We start from the raw sequence: 25,264 nt of genomic DNA on the forward strand, positions 1-25,264 counted from the left end.
TCGTATCCACTGTGAGAAACAGCCCACCAATCTCAGCCAAGACATGCCTCCAGCTGCTCAGCCATATGGCAGCAGCCACGTTCAGGGTAAAACTCGCCGGGTTGCACATGCGTTGTCTCCAGGTGCGGCTACACAGTGTACGTACCTCACAGACGCAGTCTTCACAAACTCCTAACCATGCTTATCAAGACCAAGGACTCTACACTGGACACAACCCCAGAACGTCTGAACAGGGGTCCCTTTTCTCCAACCTGCACCATCCCTGATTCTAACAACCCATGCCTCCCTACTTGGTTGGGGAGCACACCTTCAGACCCACACAATGCAGGAAAGGTTGTCTCCGGCAGAATCCTCCATGCACATTAACCTTCTAGAACTCCGAGCTGTTCACAATGTGTGCCGACGTTTCCTACCACTAATCTGACTTCGGGCCATAAAAGTAATGACAGACAATATCACCTGCATGTTCTACATCCACAGACAAGGCGGAGTGAGGTCACGCTTGCTATTCTCGGAAGCCCTAAAATTGTGGAACTGGTGTATCCACCACGACATCAACATTTCAGCCACATATCTGCCTGGACACCAGAACACCATGGCAGACTCGCTAAACAGACAATTATCACAAGACCACAAGTGAGACCTAGAGACAAGAGTTCTTCAGCACATATTCAACTGCTGGGGATTTCCCCACATAGATCTCTTTGCCACAACAGAGAACACCAAATGCCCTCAATTCTGCATACAGGCAGGTCTAGACCATGGGTCTCTGGGAGACGCCTTTCTTGTTACGTGGGATGCTCAACTACTCTACACCTTTCCACCTTTTTCCCCCTCTTGTTCCAGGTACTTCACAAAATACAAGTGGAATGAGCCGGAGTCATACTCATGGCCACAACAAATTTGGTATCCTTACCTCCTACGTATGACGGTATGTTCTCCGATAACCCTGCAACTGATTCCACACATCCTCCTGCAGGACATGGGCTGAATCCTCCATCCCAATCTATGTCTCCTTCATCTAAAGGCATGGCTCCTTCATGGTTTTGGAATTCAGATATGACCTGTTCAGAGAGTAAAAGAAATTATCTTAAATAGCACACATGACACGACTCGCCATACTTATCTCCAAAAATGGGAAATACTCCTATCCTGGTGCATAGCCACTCATGTCTCGGTGATGATCTCCCCGTTACCTCTCATTCTAGATTATATTCTAGATCTTAAAAGATTGTGCCTATCCACAAGCTCCATTTGTGTGTACTTGGCCACCATCACAGCATTCTACCACAAGATAGATGGCTATTCTGTATTCACCCTCAGCTCATGAAGAGAATCCTTAAAGGCCTTTTGAACCTTTACCCTCACGTATGACATCCCTCTCCACCCTGGGATCCCAGCCTTGTCTTGCGCTGTCTCCCCAGACCACTGTTTGAGCCCATGGCAATGTGCACCTACGTTCATCCTTCCATGAAAACAGCATTTCTCACAGCCATCACGTCTGCCTGACGAATAGGAGGAATAGGTGCTCTCGTGGCATACCCCCATACACAATTTTTCATAAGGATAAGGTCATGTTATGCACACATCCAAAATTCCTACGTAAGGTGCTGTCGTCCTTCCATTTGAACCAACCTATCCACCATCCCTGCTTCTTCTCGAAGCCACATACCAATCAACATGAAGCAACGCTACACGCCTTGGACGTTAGGCAAGCATTAGCCTTTTACATTGATAGAACAAAATCTTTCAGACAAACGCTATGCTTATTGCTCTCAACCACCGAACAATCAAAGGCAGCTGCTGTATCTCAACAACGTCTTTCCGAGTGGATTTCTTAGTGCATATACCTTTTTGTTATCAACTGCACAACCAGCTACCTCCACCCGGAACTCGAGCGCATTCCACTCGCTCTCTCTTCACCTAGATTGCCCTTCTCAACAATGTGCTGATCACTGATGTTTGCAAAGCGGCCACCTGGGCATGCGCAGACACTTTTAGACATTTACCCATGATGCAGCATCAGATGCCCCACTAGGGCATCTGATGCTGTTCTTATTGGACACCACTCTGAAGCCCCAGCCCCAGTCACACAGTGGAACACGCATAGGGACATTACTTGAAGAATAAGAGAAAGTTACCCACTCTGTGTAGTAACTGAAATTCTTCGAGATGTGTGTCCCTATGGGTGCACCACTACCTGCCCTCTTCCCCTCTGCTACAGAGCTCAAAGATAAGTTTTGTGGTAGAGAAGGAATAGAGGGCAATTGGACTGCACAGCGCTATATATAGATACCATCTCCAGCGTGAGATGGGGAGGAGCACGTGTGCAGCCCAATGGGCATTGCTACCGAAGATCTCTGATCCCAGGCACAGGGGACACTGCCGCACCTTCAGTGGAGCACCCATAGGGGGAGACATCTCGAAGAACCTCCGTTACTGCACGTGGTGAGTAACCTTCTCTTTGGTCATTTTTCTTGCTCATCAAGTAAGAAAGACTTGGGATGTAGATATCAATATTGAAAAATGATTTTGACAAATATTTTTGGGTTACTCTTGTGGTTTGCTTTCGTTTTTTTTTAACTCTCTTGTAGCTTTATCAAAGAAAAAACCTCGCAGAAAGAATAGGTGGTCCTTGGGTAGTATAAAAAAGAGGAGGAAGATTTTTCAGTTCAATAAAGAGAACAAAATTCCAGAGGAAGAGCAGGATGAAATTGAGAGTGATGGAGAAGTGTTGCTGGAAAATCATGATTCCAGTGTGGATCAGACTGAAGCTGAGGTCACACGTGATTCTTCAATGGAAGAAGGGGAAACTGCTCTTCAGGAACGGCAGACAAATGGTTGTGAAAACAAATCTGAGGCAGAAAGTGGGAAAGAGAGAGCCATCTGGGACAATGCTAAGCATGGATCTGAAAAGGAAACCAATAAGACTCCTGTACTTTTAGAACTGAGAAGGGAAAGTGAAGGATGTAATGGAGAAATTCCCAATTCTCAAATAATAGAAAACTCTGAAGAGAGAGATTGTAATGGTAAGTGAACAATCACAGAATCTAGAGATGAAAAGACCTAATAACTCATTGATTCCCTCTTCTTATTAATGAAATATTGTTTCCTATTGTACATTTATTAATTTTAAACTTCTCAATTTCATCCTATTTTACTTTATATTTTTATTATTCTAAATAATGCTTTTCCATTCTTAATGTTGATAGCCTTCAAATATTTTTATAAATGTTCCAACCATATGGGCATGGCTACACTTGCAGATGTAGAGCGCTTTGAGTTAAACCAGCCTTCGTAGAGCACAATAGGGAAAGAGCTGTAGTCTGTCCACACTGACAGCGCACTGGCGTGGCCACATTAACAGCTCTTGCAATGGCCAGAGAGAGCAGTGGTAGCTATCCCAGTATACAAGTGGCTGCGATGTGCTTTTCAAATGGGCGGGTGGGGTGGAGTGTGACAGGGAGTGTGTTGTGTGTATGGGGAGGGAGAGAGTAGGTTTTTGGGGGGCTGAGAGCATGTCAGCATGCTGTCTTGTAAGTTCAGACAGCAACAGACCTTCCTCCCCCGCCTGCCTCTCTCTCTCACACTCACAGCATTCCACAGTAATGGTTGCTTTGTCTCGGAGCAGATAAGCATGCCGGCTGTCAAACGGACCTTTCAAAGGGCATATCCAAAACAATGACGAGTGGCCACTTAACTTAAGGGGATTATGGGACGTTTCCAGAGGCTGATTAGAGCACAGTAATGCAACACCTCGTTCACACTGACGCTGGGGTGCTCCAGCAGGGGAGCATCAAATGTTGTTCTACTCGCCGAGGTGGAGTACCAGGAGCGCTCTAGCCGTGGAGTCCGAGTGCTCTACGTGCCTTGCAAATGTGGACGGGTAGTGAGCTAGTGCGCCTGGGGCTCCTTTAATGCGCTGTAACTCACAAGTATAGCCAAGCCCTACGTTTAACTTTGTTTAATTTTAAAGTCTTTACGCTTAAATCAGTCCTCCTAACTGCGCCTAATCATCTGTTGCTCTTCACTCAGTTCCTTTTACTATATTAGTATTTTCCTGATAACACGGTGCCCAGAATTAAATCAGATATCCCAGGTGGAGTTGTACCAGAGATAGGACTGTTATCTCTCTGTCCTGTGATGTGATGCCTTTGTATTCTTTTCAAACTTGCCTTGCCTTTCTTATGCTGCCATATCACTGTGCAAACTCATGTCTAATTAGCCTCCCACTCTTACCCTGCCTCTTATGATATTACTGTTTTCTAGACTTGTGTCTAATTTGCCTCTTCATGAGGCGTCCGGATTTATTTTTTTCTTCTTCTATTGCTGCGGCTTAATTTTTTACCGTCAGATTAGCATCTTCAGATGTATTTACATGTATTTCTTCAAGTTGAAATCTCACTTTGTTTTCCTATCCACTTTATTAATTTCTCCTAGATTCCTTTATCTTTATTGGCCTTCAAAAATGTTTGCGTCTCTTCCCAAATTAATATATTTTATTAGTAACCTGTTTATCCTCCTGCCTAGATCCCTTTTCAGTATCTATTTAGAAACATTTCTGTCATCTCGATAACTGGTCATTTGTAATAGCCCTTTGTGTGTAGTTCTTCAGCCAGATTCCAATTTATCCAGTATAGCTCATATCCAGGCAAGTGATGGTATTGAGAGATTTCAATTAAATACTTAATTAAAATCCACGTACGTTATTTCCTCCCTTATTTTTCTTATATATCCAGTACCAACATTTTTATAAAATGACAGGTTCAGCATGCAGTTCTCATCAGAAGTATCCTTTGGAAATACAATGTTCCAAATGATAGTTTCAGTGGCACTAATTTTTAGGAAGAAGTGGAGGGGACACTTAGTTTTTTTTTTCCCCTCTTTCTTATTTTTCCTTCCCTTTCTTGTCCATAACTGGTTGCTATATCCCAGATGTCTGTCTAGTCAAAATCCAGAGTAGAAGTGTGAAGTGACTGAGCTGCTAACAAAAATGTGTCCGTCCGTCCGTGTGTGTCTGTGTCTGTGTCTGTCTCTCTCTCTCTCTCTCTCTCTCTCTCTCAAAAACAGCTACTGCACTAGCAAACTGAATGGTAGCAAATGTTGTCTATATTGAAGAGGCACAAGCAGTGATCTGGGGAATTCGGACCAGTAAGTCTTAGATCTATAGGTGGTATATTGGTTGAAAAAAAGTGTCAATAAAGTAGTGGATAAAGTGGAACCAGTTGATGTATTGCACAGAAGTCTACTGAAGAAACTAAATAGTGAGGGTGTTGGAGGGAAAGTATGGTCATAGATCAAAAACTGCTTAAGAGACCAGAAACAAAGAATAGGAATAAAGGGTCAGTTTTCATCATGGTAAAAGGTTAATTGTAGGGTGCATCCTGGTTCCATCCTAAGTCCCATATTATTTAATATATTTATTAATGTTTGTGTGCAGTGAGATAGCAAAACTTGCACATAAGACAAATTGTTTAGGTTAGTCAAGTTGAGAATAGATTATGAGGAACTTCAGAGAGACCTTATCAAACTAGGAGAGTAGGCAACAGGATGGCAAATGAAATTCTTCATTCTTCTTCGAGTGATTGTTCATGTCCATTCCAAGCAGGGGTGTGTGCGCTACATGTACGCCAGCCGGAAGATTTTTCCCTTAGCAGCGTCTATAGGGTCGGCCTGGGCGCCCCCTGGAGTCATGCCTTCATGGCACCCAGTATAGAGCCCTGCCGACCCTCCACCCCTTCAGTTCCTCCTTACTGCCAGTGACAGCTAGCTGGAAGCAAGCACTTTAGCAGTGTCTTACAGCATACCGTGTAAATAGTTTTCTTAGTTAATAGTTATTTCTTTAATAGTAGTAGTTAGTTTGGGGGGTCCCGTCCCCCCCAACAACATTTCCCCTTCTACGGTATGCCTGGGTCTCCAGGGTTTAAGCTCTGTGAGGACTGCGGCAAGTTTATGTCTAAGAGTGACCCTCACTCATCCTGTCTGCGGTACCTCGGAGAGAGTCACCAGAAAGAAAAGTGCCAAATCTGTAAGGGTTTCCATTCCAGAACCCTCAAAGACTGGCAACAGAGACTTAACATTCTGTTAATGGAGGCAGCGCTACGGCCACACTCCAGCCCAGGACCCGACGAACCAGCTCCCAGTACATCTTCATCGGTGTGCAGTGCTCTGGCGCTGACGGTGTGCGAATTGGCATCAACCAAGGACTCTAAGGCCCCTCAGCACTGCCACAGCTCAGGCCATAAGAAGCCGGCCTCGGTGTGGCACCGCTCTCAATCCCCGGTGCTGTTAAAGAAGAAGAGGCAGAAGAGGGGTTGGTCCCCTCCAATTGAAACCCCAGGGGTCAGCGGTGTCCGTGAGTGACTTGGGACAGACTGCCTCTTCCCTGCAGCCTTCCAGGGTATCGTTGACTCCTGCCCCAGCCAGGGTCCAGTCGAGTCAGAACCCTCCTCGGTCCCCAGATCTCCAAGACGACCACCTGCAGCTACCATCGATTCCGAAGGCGTTCGAGGCTGCCCGAGACCTGATGCACCTCCCGGTGCCATCCTCCCCTCAAAGGAGGGACAAGTCGCTGGTGACTGCGTGCCCGCTCCCTTCACTCTAGGGGCAAACGGGCAATGATGGCCTACCGTTCTCCATCTCCAGCATGGCTCGCACAGACAGAGGAACTGCACCAATCCTCGGCCCCTTGGCACCACTCACCGGTGACTCAGGGTACTGCTCCTCCATGGTCCTCCTACTTGGAGACCTCAGAGGCGGAGGCGGACTCTTATCGCTCCAGCAGATCGAGCAGGAGGTCCAGGTCATGCCGGAGCCACCAACCCTACCTGGCACCATGGCCATAGCACTGGCAGCCATCCTCCCAATGGCCTTTTTGGACACCCTGGGCATACCACCAGAGCCAGGGTCAGGCCCAAGGTCCAAGATCCCAGTCAGCATCCGTGTCTTCGGCATCCTTTTTCCTGCAAGCAGTGCCGACACCGGTACCGTCGACTGAAGTGACAGCCCCGCTGTTACAACCAGCTCTGGCACCGACCCTCCAGTCAACAGCACTGCCAAGGGCTCTAGCTCCAGCACCGACAAGCTCAGCACCACCAGAACTAGCAACCCCTGCACCGGCCACGGTACCGAGTCCCCCACCACCGGCACCGTAGCCTTTCGAATACCGTGTGCTGAGAGACCCAAAGGGTGCTGAGGGTAGTGAGCAAGGTCCATTGCCAGTCTTCTCCTCATCCTCACCGGATGAAGTGGTCGTGGGGACATCGGCGGCCCTAGCTCTCGAGGACAATTGAGTTCTCCAGCAGCTTCTGCAACAGGCTGCCAAAGGCCTGAGGATACAGGCAGAGGAGGTGGCAGAGGAGTCGAACCCTGTTGATGGATCCGAGGGAGTGAGGATGTCCACAAGGGTTGCCCTGCCACTGATTAAAAACAGTAGTGGACTCAATAAAATCTCTGTGGCAGACCCCCTCTTCTCTGGCCCTATGGCCAAGAGAACCAAACGGCGCTATTTCTTACCATCTAAAGGGTACGAACATCTATATATCCAACCTCCCCAGACTCTTTGGTCGATGCGGCCAATCAGAGGGAGTGCTAGGGTTTCCAAAGCTCCACCCCAAAAGATAGGGAGGCGAAAAGACTGGACCTGTTTGGTAGGAAGGCGTATTTGACAGGGGGCCTGCAATTCCGCATAGCTGACCAGCAGGCCATTGTAGGCAGACATGGGCAAAATACCTGCTCTGCAATGGCCAAGTTTCCAGAACTCCTGCCACAAGACTCTTGTGTGGAGTTCTCCACACTGGTGGAGGAAGGGAAGTTGGTCTCCTGGGTCTCCCTACAAGCGGCTTTAGACATGGCGGACGCAGCCTTGCATACTCTGGCTATGAGGGTGGTAATGAGGCGGGGTTCCTGGTTGCAGGTCTCTGGGCTGCCACACGAGGTCCAACAGGCTATACAGAACCTCCCCTTTGAGGGCTCGTCCCTCTTCTCTGAAACAACTGATAAGAGACTTCACAGTTTTGAAGGACTCTGGGGCTTCACACGCCTGCTACCCAATGCAGGCATTTTAGCCCTCAGCCTGCTCCGCGAGCCTACCAGCCGCAGAACCACCAGGATGCTCCTCGTAGGCGAAGCAGGAGTGGTAGGAGGAGAAGGCAGCATCCCTCCTCAGGGCAGAACTCTGGTCAGCCCAAGCCTCCGCCCGGGCCCAGACCCCCCTTTTGAAGGTGCGGTCGAGGACGGCTCACCAGTTTGGACTCTGGATCCATCCCCTCTTACCTTCTCATCCCATCTATCCCCTTTCTACCGTGCCTGGTCCCGTATCACCTAACACCGTTGGGTGCTCCGCACAGTAGAGAGGGGATATTCCATCCAATTCTGTGCCCTCCCGCTCCTCCACTCCCCTTCCCCACCCCTCTTCCGGGACCTCTCTCATGAGCAACTTCTAATTCAGGAAGTGCAGTCCCTCCTCTCGGTGGGAGCAGTGGAGGAGGTTCCTCAGGAGCTAAGGGGCAAGGGCTTCTACTCTTGGTATTTCCTAATACCGAAAGCTAAGGGGGGGGCCTCAGACTTTTCCTGGACCTGCAGCAGCTCAACAAGTTTGTAAAAAGGCTCAAGTCCCACATGGTCTCGCTAACCTCCATTATCTCCTCATTGGATTCAGGAGACTGGTACGCCGCCCTCTACTTGAAGGACACATATTTCCTAATAGCAATAGTTCCACAACACAGAGGTTACCTCAGATTTGTGGTGAGCAACGGCCACTATCAGTTTGCCGTCCTCCCTTTCGGCCTGTCAGCAGCCCCTCGAGTTTTCACCACATGCATGGCTGTCATCACGGCGTTTCTGTGCAACCGCCAGATACAAGTTTTCCCATACTTTGACGACGGGCTGATCAAAGGCCGCTCCAGAGCCCAGGTGGAGGATCAGGTCGACTTCATAAGAAGGCCCTTCCTCGTTGAAAAGGAGACCTAGTTTGAGGCCAAATCCACTATGTCCCCTGTGCAGAGGGTAGAATTCATAGGTGCAGTACTGGACTAGACCCAAGCCAGGGTATACTTCCCAGAAGCCAGGTTCCGGTCACTAGGGGACATTATACGGGGCCTCAGGCAGTTCCCCACGACCACAGCAAGGAACTGCCTGAAACTGCTGGGACACATGGCTGAAGTCTTCCCGAACAACACCACGGCGATGTTTTATATCAGCAAACGGGGGTGCACGCTCCTCTCCCCTGTGCCGGGAAGTCCTCGCACTGTGGGACTTCTCCATAGAGCATTCAATACACCTGCAGCCTTCATACATCCCCGGAGTACAGAACAAGTTGGTGGACAGTCTCAGATGAACTTTTCACAGCCACAAGTGGTCCCTCCAGCCAGACGTAGTGAGCTCAATTTTCCATCTCTGAGGTTCTCCCCAGGTAGACCTGTTCACCACATGCGGCAACAGGAAATTTCAACTGTTCTGCTCCTTCATGAATCACAGCCCAGGGGCCATCACGAATGCCTTCCTTCTCCCATGGGGGGACCACCTGCTTTACGCGTTCCCACCGATACTGCTGGTCCACAAGGTACTCCTCAAGATCCGCAGGGACCGGGCTTGGGTCATACTGATAGGTCCACCAGGGCCACGCCAGCACTGGTTTACATCACTCCTGGAAATGTCCATGGCGACCCCGCTCACCTTGCCGTTGGTCCCAGTGCCCGAACCTAGAGTCGCTCCACCTCGTGGCCTGGATGCTCCATGGCTAAATACTGCGGAACTGACCTGCTCGTATCAAGTCAAGCAAGTTCTCCTTGGCAGTAGGAAGTCCTCTACGAGGGCAATGTACCTTGCCAAGTGGAAGAGGTTCTCTCTCTGGTTGGAGCAACGCACTCAGTCACCAATGCTCGCCCCGATACCGTTCATACTGGACTACCTCCTTCACCTTAAACAACAGGACCTCTCCTTGTCATCGAGTCCACTTGGCTGCCATCTCCGCCTTCCATCCGGGCGCAGATGGCTTCTCGGTCTTCGCAAACCCTATCGTCAGCTGTTTCCTCAAAGGCCTCAACAGACTCTTCCCGTAAACACATCAGTCTGTCCCGGCTTGGGACCTTAACCTGGTCCTCACCAGGCTTACAGGCTCTCCATTTGAGCCACTGGCAATGTGCTCCCTGCTCTCTCTCTCTCTTAGAAGGCGGCATTCCTCGTGGCAATAACCTCAGCTAGGAGAGCGTCGGTGCTTAGGGCCCTTAGATCTGAGCCCCCTTTCAGTTTTTTATAGGGATAAGATCCAGCTCAGGCCTCATCCGGCCTTTCTCCCTAAAGTTGTCTCCCAGTTCCACATGAGCCAAGACCTCTTCCTCCCAGTGTTTTACCCCAAGCCACACTCCTGCGATAGGGAGTGTAGGCATCACTCATTGGATGTACGCAGGATGCTGGCCTTCTATATAGAGCAGAGGTGGGCAAACTACGGCCCACAGGACCATCCTGCCCAGCCCCTGAGCTCCCGGCCAGGGAGGCTAGCTCCCAGCCCCTCCCCCGCAGCCACGCTGCTGTGTGGGGAGCGCTCCGGCCTGCCAGGCCGTGCGGCTTGCGCCCGCCCACCTTCTAGACTTTCCAATAAGCCAGTCCTGCCGCTCTGAGCAGCATGGTAAGGAGGCGGGGAGTGGTGGAGTTAGATATGGGGTAGGGGGTCCTGAGGGGCAGTCAGGGGACAGGGAGCAGGGGGTGGAGGGGGGGGTCAGGGGATGGGGAACGGGGGGTTGAATAGGCATGGGAGTCCCGGGGGGCCTGTCAGGGGCGGGGGTGTGGATAGGGATCGGGGGACAGGGAGTGGGGGGTAGGGGATGGTCAGGGGACAAGGAGCAGGGGGGGTTGGATGGGTTGGGGGCTCTGAGGGCCACGGGAAGTGGGAGGAGTGGATAGTGGGCAGGGTCCAGGCTATTTGGGGAGGCACAGCCTTCCCTGCCTGGCCCTCCATACCGTTTCGCAACTCCGATGTGACCCTCAGGCCAAAAAGTTTGCCCACCCCTGACATAGAGGACTAAGCCGTTCCGGAAGTTCATCCAGCTTTTTGTAGCAGTGGCAGACAGAATGAAGGGCCTCTTGTCTTATCCCAGCGCATCTCGTCGTGGATCACATCCTGCATTCGGGAGTGTTATGACCTGGTGAAGGTGACCGCCCCGCCGATCACTGTTCACTCCACCAGGGCTCAGGTCACCTCAGCTGCATTCCTGGCGCAGGTCCCCACCCAGGAAATCTGCAGAGTGAAAATGTGGTCCACATTTACGACACATTATGCGATCACACAACAGGCTGGAGATGATGCAGCCTTGGACGAGCTGTGCTCCAATCAGTAGATGACTCCAATCCCACCTCCTGAACTTTGGCTTGTGAGTCACCTGGTTGGAATGGACATGAACAATTGAAGAAAAAACGGTTACTCACCTCGTAACTGTTGTTCTTCGAGATGTGTTATTCGTGACCATTCCAATACCCACCCTCCTACCCCTCTGTCGGAGTAGCCGGCAAGAAGGAACTGAGGGGGTGAAGGGTCATCAGGGCCCTATATTGGGCACCATGATGGCACGACTCCAGGAGGCGCCCAGGCTGACCCTACAGACGCTGCTAAGGGAAAAATATTCCGGCTGGCATGCACGCGGCGCGCACACACCTGGTTGGAATGGACATGAACAACACATCTCGAAGAACACGAGTTAGGAGAAGGTGAGTAACCGTATTTTGCCAAGTGCAAATTGAGGCACATCAGAACTTTTAACTACTCGTATACCTTATAGTTTTCTAAATTAATTGTGTCAACTTGGGAAGGGACCTGGGTGTCATTGTGGACAGCTCAGTGAAGACTTCTGCTCAATGTATAGCTGCAGTCAGAAAAGCAAACAAGATATTAGGATGCATTAGGAATGGGGTGGAGAATAATATGGAAAATATTGTATAACTCAACAGTGCAGTCTCCTCTAGAATAGTGTTTCTCAACGACTGGTCTGTAGACCAGCGCTGGTCCCTGAGATTTCACTGACCCAGTTTAGAAAAGCAGCAAGCAGGTCCCTGGAATCAAAAAGGTTGAGAAACACTGCTCTAGAATATTGTGTGCAGTGTGATCACGCCATCTTAAAAAAAAAAAATTATAGACTATAGGGTTCTGAAAAAGGTGATAAAAATGATTAAGGGCATAGAAAAATTCTTACATAAAGAGAAATTGTAGAGACTGGGATTGTTTATCTTGAAAGAATATACTTTTTCAAACAGCATGCAATTAAACTGTAGAACTCATTGTCACAGGATGTTGAGGCCAAAAATTTAGCTAGATTCAAAAAGAGATTGGACACTCTCTTATGGATAATAGGAATATCCAGAGGTGTTATAGTTAATGCAAACAATTCTTGGAAGAGATATTAAGCCTTATGCTCCAGTATTTAAATCGTTTAACTGCTAGGGATTAATTTGGGGGGAGGGTGTGACTTATCCCACATCTGCCTCATGTAAGTTTTTTTGCACCTTCCTCTGAAGTATCCAGTGTTGGATACTGGACTAGATGGACTGTGGATCTGATTCAGTATGGTAATTTGTGTGTGCCTATAAATGTTACCTAATTATGATTTTCTCCCCAGTCTTTCCCATTTGAGAAACCATTTGAGTGATTTTTACATTAGCCGCTTTGAAATCCATGTATACAGTTAAGAATTTATGCTTAATCAGCTAATAAGATTTTAGCATTTCATTACAGCTTTAGATGCTTTCATCTAGAGAGGGTTTTTTGGGACATGGCATGGTGAAGTCTGCACTGCCTCTTGTGTGTACTGGAAAAGAAGCACAAACCAAACATCTCAAACTGGGAAATGCCAATAACAGGAAATCACTGGGCAGTGCAATTTCCATTTTGAAGCCCTGCCTTTGGCACTCCAGAGAGAGAGGACATCCTAGTCTAGTTCAACAGAACTGTTGGATCTTTGGTCTATGAATTAATCCAGATAATTTGACAGAAATCCTGATTTTTAAAGTTTAATTTTTCATCCTAGATGTGTGCGTACTGCGTATGACCCGTTGTAGACGTTCTCAAGTAGAACAGCAGCAGCTCATCAGTGCTGAGAAAGCCATAGAGATCCTCACTGAGCCAGCTTCCCCTCTTATTGTGGACTACGAAGATCTTAAAGTATGTATACTTTCTATTTTCTGAACACTGAAGTAGGGTTAAATAAGCTAATAACTTGCTATAACTGTCATTGGTTAATTGAAGATTGAGATAATTATAGCTCTTACTTTTTCCCTGATGAAAATGGTGGTGGCCTTCTATTTCTGCCTTCCACTAAATCCTAGAAAAGATCAGTTACAGTCCAGATTTTAATTCATAAAAGGACTTGTTAAATTTTGGAACCACATATTTAAAAGCTTTTAGTGGTGTTTGTTTACTATGATCATGAAACTTTTTAAACTTAGGTTCCTAATATAAAGATCTTATTTCTGGTAGGAATGCATTCAAAACATAGTAAATTAGCTTCAGGCTCCAGTTCTCTCTCACACCAAGTTTGTTTGGATAAGGTGGTAATATGTACTTAATTGATTTATTTCAAAACATGATGTTACAACTTTTCTTTGAGTGATGATCCCTATGTTTATTTCATACTTGGGTATGCATGTGCATCATGCTCCTGAGTCTTGAATTTTTGGTAAGCGGTGGCCGTTGGTCCATACATGCACCATAGCTGTCCTCGTACTCCAAACTGAGCACATAAAAGGCGGCCTGATGCCTCTCCAGAATTTGAGAGAGTCAGGAACCAAGGCTTAATTACTTGATGGAGAAAGCAATGCGATCCCAGTCAGATCGGGGCCAGGGCCACCTCTCCTCCCCCCCACCCCCAATCCCTGGTACATTAATTTTATCAAGCAGTCAGTGCCCCTTTATGCACAAGTGCAGGGACGGCGGCTAAGACTGTTAAGCCTAAAAAGGCGGCTTCCCATAAGATTAAGGGGCACATTCATAGGCATAGGGATAAACAGTCTTCAAAGACTGCCCAGAAGAAAGAGGATCTCTTCCTGGCCATGTCAAAGTCAGGAGAGCCTGCGCACGTGGGCACTAGGGACTTAGGCACAAATAAATCTTTTTAGCAGGAGAAAGTGGCATTCAAGGATACAGATCTGTCAGTTCAGCACTAGTTCCAGTAGCTAAGGACAAACAGCCTCTGGTGCTCCCTTCCATATCTAGAGTCAACGTGGTGCCTATAATGTGGCCCCAGATGGATCCGACTTCTACTCTGACCAAAGAAGCTTCAGATCCGACGGTCCACCAATGGACTCTCCCTTCATCCCAGCACAGCCTGAGGCCTATGTCTCCCAGAGAACATTTTTGTTCTCCCCGTCCTCATTCATCTCTCCTATTGGAACCATCTCTGTTCCGGGTCATTGTTACTCCAAAGGAAGAGGCTATCCCAAGGATGCAGGTTGTTCTCACATCCCACCTGCCAGTCTCGGTATGCAGACATTGCTACTCTCAGTCCCACCAGTAATCCAGGATCCAACCTTTTCTTCCCATGAGTCGGAAGTGCCACAGGCATCTCTGTAGCAGCAGGTAGAGGCGGCCCTGCACCTAAGCCCTTAGAAGATCTGGGTCTGGGCCTTGGGCCAGACATGATTGGCAAGGGACAGGTAGTACCCTGTGCTATGGGGTCCTTCTCCCATGCCAGTTGATCTCTTGTACTGGCACTGCTGAGTGCCATGGGAGCCCTTTCCTAGACACCCAGGATCAATACATGAGCCCTATTTACCATTGCCTGGCCAACACCAACCAGCCCGTTGGAGTATTTAGAAGATGAAAGCAAGCCAGCTCTGCGGACAATTTCATCGTTTTCACTGGATGAGGCAGTTAGTTCATCTTCAGACAGTAGGAGGTGCTCCTGCACAGGGTGGTGTCCGAGCTCCAGATTCAGCTTGTGGAAGTTCAGGAGCCTCAGCACAATTGCTGGACTTTGTGCAGCCTTTCACTCCCAGCTGGATGACCCTCCAAGTCAACAAGGCCATCAGGGACCCAGCAAAGCTTCTGTGGCACACTTCTGCTTCTTGTGCTCCCACTGCAAAGAAGGCCAAGAAGCATTACTTTGTTCCATCCACTTCGTTTTATTCTCGCACCCACTACCTAACTCTTTGGTGATACAAGCAGCTACCAAGAGAACAAGGCAGCAACACCCAAAGGCTATTCTGTCTAATAAGGGACACAAACAGCTCAACCTCCTAGGAAGAAGTCTTCTCTTCCATCTCCCTCCATTTCAGGATCTGAAACTATCGGATTCTTCTAGCTAAATGTGATTTTACCAATAATGCCAAGTGTGACGAAGTGGAAATTTTCTATAATATTTGTGTGTGCCTCAGTTTCCCCGATATGCTGCATTATTACCCATTAAAAGGGAGGAAAGGACTGTTTTCTCTCAGCAGGCTTGTGGACAAGGGGGATCCAGTGGACATAGTGAACTTAGATTTCCAGGAAGCCTTTTGATAAGGTCCCTCACCAAGGCTCTTACGTAAATTAAGTTGTCATGGGATAAGAGGGAAAATCTTTTCATGGATTGAGAACTGGTTAAAAGACAGGGAACAAAGAGTAGGAATAAATGGTAAATTTTCAGAATGGATGGGTAACTAATGGTGTTCCCCAAAGGTCAGTCCTAGGACCAATCCTATTCAACTTATTCATAAATGATCTGGAGAAAGGGGTAAAAAGCGATGGGGCAAAGTTTGCAGATGATACTTAACTGCTCAAGATAGTTAAGACCAAAGCAGACTGTGAAGTACTTCAAAAAGATCTCACAAAACTAAGTGATTGGGCAACAAAATGGCAAATGAAATTTCATGTGGATAAATGTAAAATAATGCACGTTGGGAAAAATAACCCCAACTATACATACAATATGAAGGGGACTAATTTAGCTACAACTAATCAGGAAAAAGATCTTGGAGTCATTGTGGATAGTTCTCTGAAGACTTCTTCAGAGACGTGTGCAGCGGTAGTCAAAAAAGCAAACAGGATGTTAGGAATCATTAAAAAGGGGGTGGAGAATATATTATTGCCCTTGTATAAATCCATGGTACACCCTCATCTTGAATACTGCATACAAATGTGGTCTCATCTCAAAAAAGATATACTGGCATTAGAAAAGGTTCAGAGAAGGGCAACTAAAATGATTAGGGGTTTGGAACGGGTCCCATATGAGGAGAGATTAAAGAGGCTAGGTCTCTTCAGCTTGGAAAAGAGGAGACTAAGGGGGGATATGATAGAGGTATATAAAATCATGAGTGATGTGGAGAAAGTGAATAAGGAAAAGTTATTTACTTGTTCCCATAATATATGAACTAGGGGCCACCAAATTAAATTAATGGGCAGCAGGTTTAAAACCAATACAAGGAAGTTCTTCACACAGCGCACAGTCAACTTGTGGAACTCCTTGCTTGAGGAGGTTGTGAAGGCTAGGACTATAACAGCGTTTAAAAGAGAACTGGATACATTCATGGAGGTTAAGTCCATTAATGGCTATTAGCCAGGATGGGTAAGGAATGGTGTCCCTAGCCTCTGTTTGTCAGAGGGTGGTGATGGACAGCAGGAGAAAGATCACTTGATCATTACCTGTTAGGTTCACTCCCTCTGGGGCACCTGGCATTGGCCACTGTCGGTAGGCAGGATACTGGGCTGGATGGACCTTTGGTCTGACCCAGTACGGCCGTTCTTATGCTCAGGCTAAGAGACATAGGTGGGGATATAGATTTCCACATCTTTCTGCAGAGGAGCTAAGCAACATTCATCAGCTCAAAAACAAAGAACTGGAGAAGTGGGGGATAAGAGTTGGCTGCTGGAAGGAGTCGGGGCTCTCATCTGGAATCTGGCCAACCAGGTCAGATGGAGACATGCACAGCTTGAACAATGAGGTTCATTACAGCTTCTCTGGGCTAATCAGAGTGGTCTGTTTTAACCTTCAGTTCTTCGAGTAATTGCTCATGTCCATTCCAAGTAGGTGTGTGCGTGCCATGTGCACAGTTGTTAGAACGGTTTTTCCCCTAGTGGTAGCTGTCAGGTCAGTTTAGGTGCCCCCTGGAGTCGTACCTTCATGGTGCCGCATATAGGGCCCTGCCAACCTACCGCCTCCTCAGTTCCATTTTACTGCCAGTGATGGTCATTGGAGCTGAGTGTCTCTTCTCTTGCTTCGGCAAGTGTTCCCCTAGTGGTTTTTATTCTTCCAGCCTGTAAATAGTTAGATGGTACTAGTTGTAGTTCAGTTAGTTAGTGTTTGGGGCCCTCCCCCACATTTGTTTCCCCCTCTTAGAGTTCAGGGCATGCCTCGATCCCAAGCTTTTAAACTGTGCGGGACCTGCCACAAACTGATGCCAAAGGGCTGTTTTCCCAACACCTGCTTGAAGTGCCTGGGGGAATCCCATCAAACAGATCAGTGTAAGACTTGCAAGGGATTCCACCCCAGAAACAAGAAAAGGGACTTCAGGCTTAAGCAACTCCTCATGGAGGCAGCCCTTCATTCCCCAACCGGCCCCGGGCCAGCTGGACCCAGCACTCTGCACATCTGGAGTGCAGCGGCCTTGGTTAGAGAGGCTACGGCACCGAGGAAACTCTATGCATAGAAACCCTCAACGCTGTCCCTCCCCGGCATCGAAGTCCGCATCTTCAGCAGCAGCACAGTATGCTTGCACTCACTGGTGCCTCACAAGAGACACAAGAAGACTTATAGAGGGCGCTCGCCCACGATTAGAGCAGCTGGGACAAACCGCTAACGATGTACGTCCCATGCAGGAGCACCTGGTGCTCACCTCTCAGGAGGTGGCACTGGTGACTTTGGGCCAGCACAGGTGTCCATTGAGTCCAGTGCCAATGGCTTCCCCTGTTAGTGTGTCAAGTGGAGGAGTTGGAGCTCCCTTCCACTCCAGACACATTCAAGGCGGCTAGGGACCTGATTGCTATGACTGCACGGCAGTCCTCTGCCAGGCGAGACAGACCTCCAGCACCTCAAGTGAGCGCGGCACTGTCCCCTTCCCCTTGGCACCATTCCCCGACACCGTCCCACTGGGCACTGCCATGGTCTCCATGCTTGGAGTCTGTCATTGGACTCAGAGGTGGAGTCCTACTATTGAGGTGCAGCTGACATTGGTCAGAACAGTGCTGCTATATGCAGGAGACAGGTCAAGCCCCCCCTGTGGTGCTGCGGTCGGCAAAGTGGCCATTCTGGACCGTGCGGGCGTGCCATCAGGCCCATTGTCCCTACTCCAGAGGGCCCTGGTCCGTCGCCTCGGAAGTGCGTGCTCCTCCACTGCCCAGGGACCTTCTCCCACCACGTGGCACTGCGGCGGGTTCGGACCTCGGCACAGAGACTGGTGCAGATGCCAGCACCGAGGCCATCAGTTCCATCAAGCTGACCTGCAGTCAAGGTACAGGCCTCTTTGGGCACCTCCACCACCTATGTCCTTCCCCTTCCCCCCACCAATGGCTGTATTGGGATCCTTGGGCGGGCATATAGTGTCTCTTGAGAGTCTGCCAGACTGTCTCCTACAGCATCACTGTCCAGGATCATTATCAGTACAGAGTGCTCCCATTCAGCCTTTCGTCCGCACCCAGGATATTCTCCAAGGTTCTCTCTGTCATAGTGGCATGCCTGCAAACACTGGGTATTGTTATCTACCCATATTTGGATGACTGCTTCCTTAGGGCTTCCTCATTCGAGGACACAGTACGAGCCACCCAGACGACCATGCGCACATTTTCACAGCCTTACCACTGCTATCCCAGCTTCTAAAGCTTTTTTGGGGGTGATGCAGCAGTGAGAAAATTATTTCCTCCTCCTGCTCCTCTTCGAGGGACCAAAGTTGCTGGGGCTTTTCAGCCCTGAATGGGAACGCCACCTAACTGAGCTGCTTCTGTTTGTTCAGTCATCTCCTGTTCCACAGTAGAGCAGACCAAATGGGGCAAGTTGAAGAGTCTCAGCCCCTTTCCCCTGGAAAAGTCTGTGGCTATACTTACCTGCATGCCTCCAGCTTTCATCCAGACCACACCACACGATCCATTGTCTACAGCCAAGCTCTTAAGATACAACCGCATTTGCTCCAACCCTTCAGACAGAGACAAACACCTATAAGATCTCTATCAAGCATTCTTACAACTACAATACTCACCTGCTGAAGTGAAGAAACAGATTGACAGAGCCAGAAGAATACCCAGAAGTCACCTACTACAGGACAGGCCCAATAAAGAAAGTAACAGAACGCCACTAGCCGTCACCTTCAGCCCCCAACTAAAACCTCTCCAGCACATCATCAAGGATCTACAACCTATCCTGAAGGACGATCCCTCACTCTCTCAGATCTTTGGAAACAGGCCAGTCCTCACTTACAGACCGCCCCCCAACCTGAAGCAAATACTCACCAGCAACCACACAACAAAAACACTAGCCCAGGAACCTATCCTTGCAACAAAGCCCATTGCCAACTCTGTCCACATATCTATTCAGGGGACACCATCATAGGATCTAATAACATCAGCCACACTATCAGAGGCTCGTTCACCTGCACATCTACCAATGTGATATATGCCATCATGTGCCAGCAATGCCCCTCTGCCATGTACGTTGGCCAAACCGGACAGTCTCCATGCAAAAGAATAAATGGACACAAATCAGATGTCAAGAATTTTAACATTCAAAAACCAGTCAGAACACTTCAGCCTCCTTGGCCATTCAGTTACAGACCTCAAAGTCGCAATACTCCCAACAAAAAAAACTTCAAAAACAGACTCCAATGAGAAACTGCAGAATTGGAATTAATTTGCAAACTGGACACCATTAAATTAGGCTTGAATAAAAACTGGGAGCGGATGGGTCACTACACAAAGTAAAACCTATTTCCCCATGCTAATGTTTTTTCCCTTTTTCCCCTACTGTTACTCTCACCACCTTGTCAGCTGTTGGAAATGGGTCATCCTGATTATCACTACAACAGTTTTTTTTCTCCTGCTGATAATAGCCCACCTTAATTGATTACTCTCATTATTGTTAGTATGGCAACACCCATTTTTTCATGTTTTGTGTGTGTGTGTGTGTATATCTTCCTACTGTATTTTCCACTGCATACATCCAATGAAGTGGGTTTTAGCCCACAAAAACTTATGTTCAAATAAATTTGTTAGTCTCTAAGGGTGCCACAAGTACTCCTCGTTCTTTTTTGTCTCCCAACCCACTGATTCTCTGGGTTATCTGGCTATATTTCCTTGGGGTGAATGAAACTTAAGGGCATCTTATGGCCTGACAGCCACTCCTGAAGGCACTGCATTTCAACATCCATTCCTCTTGTCAAGTGAGGCAAGATGTAGTTACTGCTGGAATGGCTTAGTCATTTAAGAGTCACTTCCTGCTGTTCTGGGAGAAGAGTTAACTTGTAACAGTAATCTCTCACATGACAGTGTTGTGCTATTGCTGGTCTGGCTCAGAATTTTCAGCTTCCTTTTTCTCTGAAGTATAAAAAAATAACTATTTTTGCTTAACACTAACAGGCATAGCTCAATTCTTTCTGAAAACTATTCTCTTGTGTATTACTTTTTTGTTAATGATACAAAAGTCCCCAGTTATTTTGCCATTGAAATGTCTTGTCTTTATTATATATGTTCAGATTGTCAAAAGCCTATGCAGATTTTTAACACAATTTTAAATGTATACATTTCTCCCCCCCAGAAACTGTTAAAGATTGTCACCGAAAAAAGTAGAGACTACAATATATTTCACTTGGAAAAACTTTATGCAATACTCAGCCAATGTATTTATCGATATCGCAAAGACTATGACAAGACCAAATTAATACAGGTAAACATATTTAAATATTAAATCACTCTTTTTTAAATGTTAAATAATCAACTGCATTCTACTTATAAAACTGATATTTGAGTATTCCTGATGTAAAGATTATCTTGTTTCATTTTCACTAATCTCCCCACATCTTAGCCTGTCTGAAATAAATTATTGATCTCAGTCTAACGGACATGTATCCATATCACAAAACCACCATCGTATTTGGCACAATTGTTGGCAGATTCAGCAGACAAAAAAATTGAACATGGAGGCAGTCTCACCCACACAATTTTTTTCAAAACATTAAACCACATATGTACTCTTCAGAGCCAGCATTTTGGAACAAAAAGGGCCCCCACTCTGTTATTTCCTCTCTTTTAGCCTGCCTGTGCAGGCACAAAATCCAGCTTGTCCCTGTGGCAGATTAATCTTTTATTATTTTGCAAGTATAGTCATTTAAGCTTGTTTTTTGTGGGTAGTGTTTAGGTTTGTGTTCATGAAGGATTCATCTACTTTATTAGACATGGAGCAGAAAGGGGCGTTTCTCTTGCTCTTTGAGTGATTGCTCATGTCAATTCCAAGTAGGTGTGCGTGCACCGCAAGCACGATCGTCGAAAGGTTTTCCCCTAGCACCCGATACAGTTGGAGGCGTCGTATTTGCTGGGTACAGAAAACGAACTGGCTGATTGCCTTATCAGATCCTTTCACGGCCACGAATGGTCTCTCCAACCGGATGTTGTCAGCAATATCTTTGAGGTGAGGATCTCCCCAGGTATACCTGTTCACGACATGAAGCAACAGGAAGTGCCAGCAGTTCTGCTCCTTCCTGAATCACAGCCCCAGCTTGATCGCGGACGCCTTTCTCCTCTCGTGGACAGGGTGCCTGCTGTACACGTTCCCACCATTTCCTCTCATCCACAAGGTCCTCCTCAGGGTCTGGCAGGACAAGGCATCACTGTTCTCGTAGCCCCGGCGTGGTCCCGCCAAGACTGGTTTTCCATGCTGTTGGACCTCTCGGTGGACACGCCCATGACCTTGCCCATGATTCCAGACCTCATCACGCAAGACCCTGGCCGTCTTCAGCACCACAACCTGGAGTCTCTCCACCTCCCCATGTGGAAACTCCATGATTAAATTGTTAGAGCTCCCGTGCTGCAATGTGGTTAGGGAGGTTCTCCTTGGCAGTAGAAAGTCCTCCACTAGCGCCACTTGTTTGGCCAAGTGGAAAAGGTTCTCTTTGGTCCTCACAGAAGGGTACTCCTCTGCTGCAGTCCTCAATCCCCTTTATACTGGACTACTTACTCTACCTAAAGCATCTAGGGCTGGCAGTCTCATCAATCAAGGTGCACCTGGCTGCTATTTCAGCTTTCCACCTGGTGCAGTGGGGCAGTCAGTATTTCTAACCTCATGGTTGGATGCTTCCTTAAAGGGCTAGACAGGTTGTACCCACAGGTGCGGCAATCAGCCCCTCCATAGGACCTTAACCTGGTCCTCTCAAGGCTCATGGGGTGCCCCCTTTTGAACCTCTAGCAACTTGTTCTCTGCTTTCTCTCTCTTTGAAAGTGGTGTTTCTTAGGGCTATAACTTCAGCCAGAAGAGTGTCTGAGCTCAAAGTTTTAATGTCTAAGCCCCCTTACACAGTGTTTTATAAGGACAAGGTGCAGTTGTGGCCGCACCTGGCCTTTTTCCCTAAAGTAGTCGCACAATTTCATGCAAATCAGGATATTTTTCTACCAGTGTTCTTCCCAAAGCCATCTGCTAATGACAGGGAATGCATGCTCCATTCCCTACATGTTAGACTGGCACTGGCTTTTTACATTGAGCAGACAAAGCTGTTTAGGAAGTCCAATGCAACTCCTCATCACCATTGCCGACGGGGGGGCAGGATAGCTCAGTGGTTTGAGCATTGGCCTGCTAAACTTAGGGTTATGAGTTCAATCCTTGAGGGAGCCATTTAGGGATATGGGGTAAAAATCTGTCTGGGGATTGGTTCTGCTTTGAGCAGGGGGTTGGACTAGATGACTTCCTGAGGTCCCTTCTAATCCTGATACTCTATGAAATTAAAGGACTGCCAGTCTCATCCCAACAAATCTCTTCTTGGATCACGGCCTGTATCAGGACGTGCTATGACCTGGCAAAGATACCAACCCCAACATTGACGGTGCACTTCACGAGAGTGCAAACTTCATCTGCAGCGTTCCTAGCGTAGGTCCCCATTCAGGATACCTGCAGGGCAGCAACGTGGTCATCTATTCACACCTTTACGTCTCACTTCACCATCACACAGCAGGCTAGAGACAATGCCACATTTGGTAGAGCACTGCTGCAGTCTGCAACTCAGTGAACTCCGACCCCTCCTCCAGGGGACTGTTTGGAAGTCACCTACTTGGAACTGACATGAGCAATCACTCCAAGAAAAAATGGTTACCTACCTTTCGTAACTGTTCTTCAAGACATGTTGCTCATGTCCTTCCAAGACGCACCTGCCTCCCTTCTCTGAGTATCCGGCAAGAAGGAACTGAAGAGGCGGCAGGTTGGCAGAGACCTATATACACTGCCGTGAAGGCGCCACTCCAGGGGGCTCCACAGCTGACCCAACAGGTACCGCTAGGGAAAAACCTTCCAACAATCATGCATGCAGCGCGCACACACCTACTTGGCATGGACATGAGCAACACATCTCAAAGTACAACAGTTACGAAAGGTAGGTAACCATTTTTCCACTAAATGATCTCTCACTCGCTCTCAAAATTTTGGGCTAACTTGTCCAATGCTTGAACATCTTTAATGTCTTTCTTAAAGACTGTTTTCTGCCTGTGCAGATTTACAGTAACTACACAGAGAGCATGATTCTCAAACTCTTTCTCATGAAGAGACTTCATGTTCAGCCAGACTTGTGGACTTTTGATGCCTCCTGAAGATTTCTGCTCATCAGGCAATTCCAACATTGAGACTCTTAAGTGGTCTGAAATCTAGTCTTTAGAGCCAAAATACATGGATGTTTGTCCTAGTGTTTGAGCTGTTCATCTATGAATGGCTCCAGTTGCTCTGCTGATCCTTCTACATCTCTTAAAAGAAAGATTTTCTTCTCCACACACTGGTCATCCAGAATCCAGTCTTCCGCATCTGATGATCAGAAAAGATCCTCTGTTCTGATTGTGCAACAATGCAGGTGGCTTCCTTGGATCCAAACAATGTCCTGAAATGGATGCCATTCTCAACCCAGAATCCATCCATAGTGATGTTTCGAGCATTGGGCTCAAGGAATGCAGAATGCACAAACCTTTTGGAGTTTAGGGCTATCGGGGGTTGTTTTATGTTTTCCTCTAATCCAAAGAAGGAAAGGCAGTGCAGATTGCCCTAGTGTTATTTGGGAAAACGTGGTGGTTGAACAGGCAAGGGGAAAGCTCTGTCTTATTCTTGTGTCAAGAGGCAGAATATCTGGGAATAATACTATCTGAATAGTAGGGCACATAACTCTACAGTGTAGATATGCAAAAGCAATACATTTGGAGAAAGCAGTTACTGGTGAGTAACTTTTTTTTCCTTATAGTTATTTTAGCTGAATCTGTCAAATATATACAACAGTTAGTGATATTTACAAATCTTTTTAAAAATATATATATATCTAAAATAGGATTTCCAACAGTTTACACTTATGCTTGTTGCTTTTTGTTCTCTTTCAGGAAATGAAAAAAGAAATTGCAGTCTTCAAGCAAACTGAAGATCATAATATCTAAAATTAACTGATTTCTACTTTTCTAACCTTTTACTTTAATTTTATGCTCCTTTGTTACCTGTGCATAGCTCAATATCAGAGTGCATATACATGTATAAATATATTAAAATATATTGAGACAAGATCAAGTAAAGGCTTTACATTGCTTATATCTAATTGTGGGGTTTTTTTATGCTACCTTTAGTACGATAAATAGTAAACTGGAAGAGCAAGAGGGCTTTTGGTCTATTGAGATCAGTCTGCCCAGCAGTTCCCTCCCACATGTGTTCACTCAAAGAGCTGCATAAGTCAATTAAGATATACTGTACAATTATGGCAACAAAAACATGAAAAAATGTATTTAAAATTGTAAAAAAAAAAAATTGAGAAATATTTGATTATGTAACTAAGGAGTTGTGTAATGCACAAGCAGAAAGGGCCAGTCGCAGATTTGCTTGCAAATTAACGTAGCACTTCCTTTGAGGATGTTATAAGATCTAAATAGAGATTTCTGGATAAAACCAAATATTAAAAGCATTACATAAAACCAACAAAAATTCCTAGGTTTTGGAAACCTAAGTTTGGTGCAGCAGTAGCTGTACGAGTGAAAGACCTCACACCTTCCAAAAAGGATTTCTTTTCCAAAGATCCTATAGGCCACATAAAGTGAAGACACCCACACCCCACCCCCACCCCCAGAAATTTCAAAGCCTCAACTATAGACATTTCC

The 25,264-nt window shown here is 47.1% G+C and overlaps 1 protein-coding gene across 1 annotated transcript in view; it reads left to right on the forward strand.

Moving 5' to 3' along the window:
* ATAD2 (ATPase family AAA domain containing 2) overlaps positions 1 to 24,706 on the forward strand; it is a 98,461-nt gene extending 73,755 nt beyond the window's left edge. The window contains exons 25-28 of the mRNA XM_054019938.1: positions 2,595 to 3,029; positions 13,017 to 13,150; positions 20,703 to 20,831; positions 24,503 to 24,706. Of these exons, the coding sequence (XP_053875913.1) occupies positions 2,595 to 3,029; positions 13,017 to 13,150; positions 20,703 to 20,831; positions 24,503 to 24,556 (752 nt within the window). The 3' untranslated portion in view covers positions 24,557 to 24,706. The remainder of the gene's footprint in view (positions 1 to 2,594; positions 3,030 to 13,016; positions 13,151 to 20,702; positions 20,832 to 24,502) is intronic.
* The last annotated feature ends 558 nt before the right edge of the window (positions 24,707 to 25,264 follow it).

Source organism: Malaclemys terrapin, chromosome 2 (genome assembly GCF_027887155.1).
Source record: "Malaclemys terrapin pileata isolate rMalTer1 chromosome 2, rMalTer1.hap1, whole genome shotgun sequence".
In the NCBI taxonomy this organism is placed as follows: domain Eukaryota; kingdom Metazoa; phylum Chordata; order Testudines; family Emydidae; genus Malaclemys; species Malaclemys terrapin.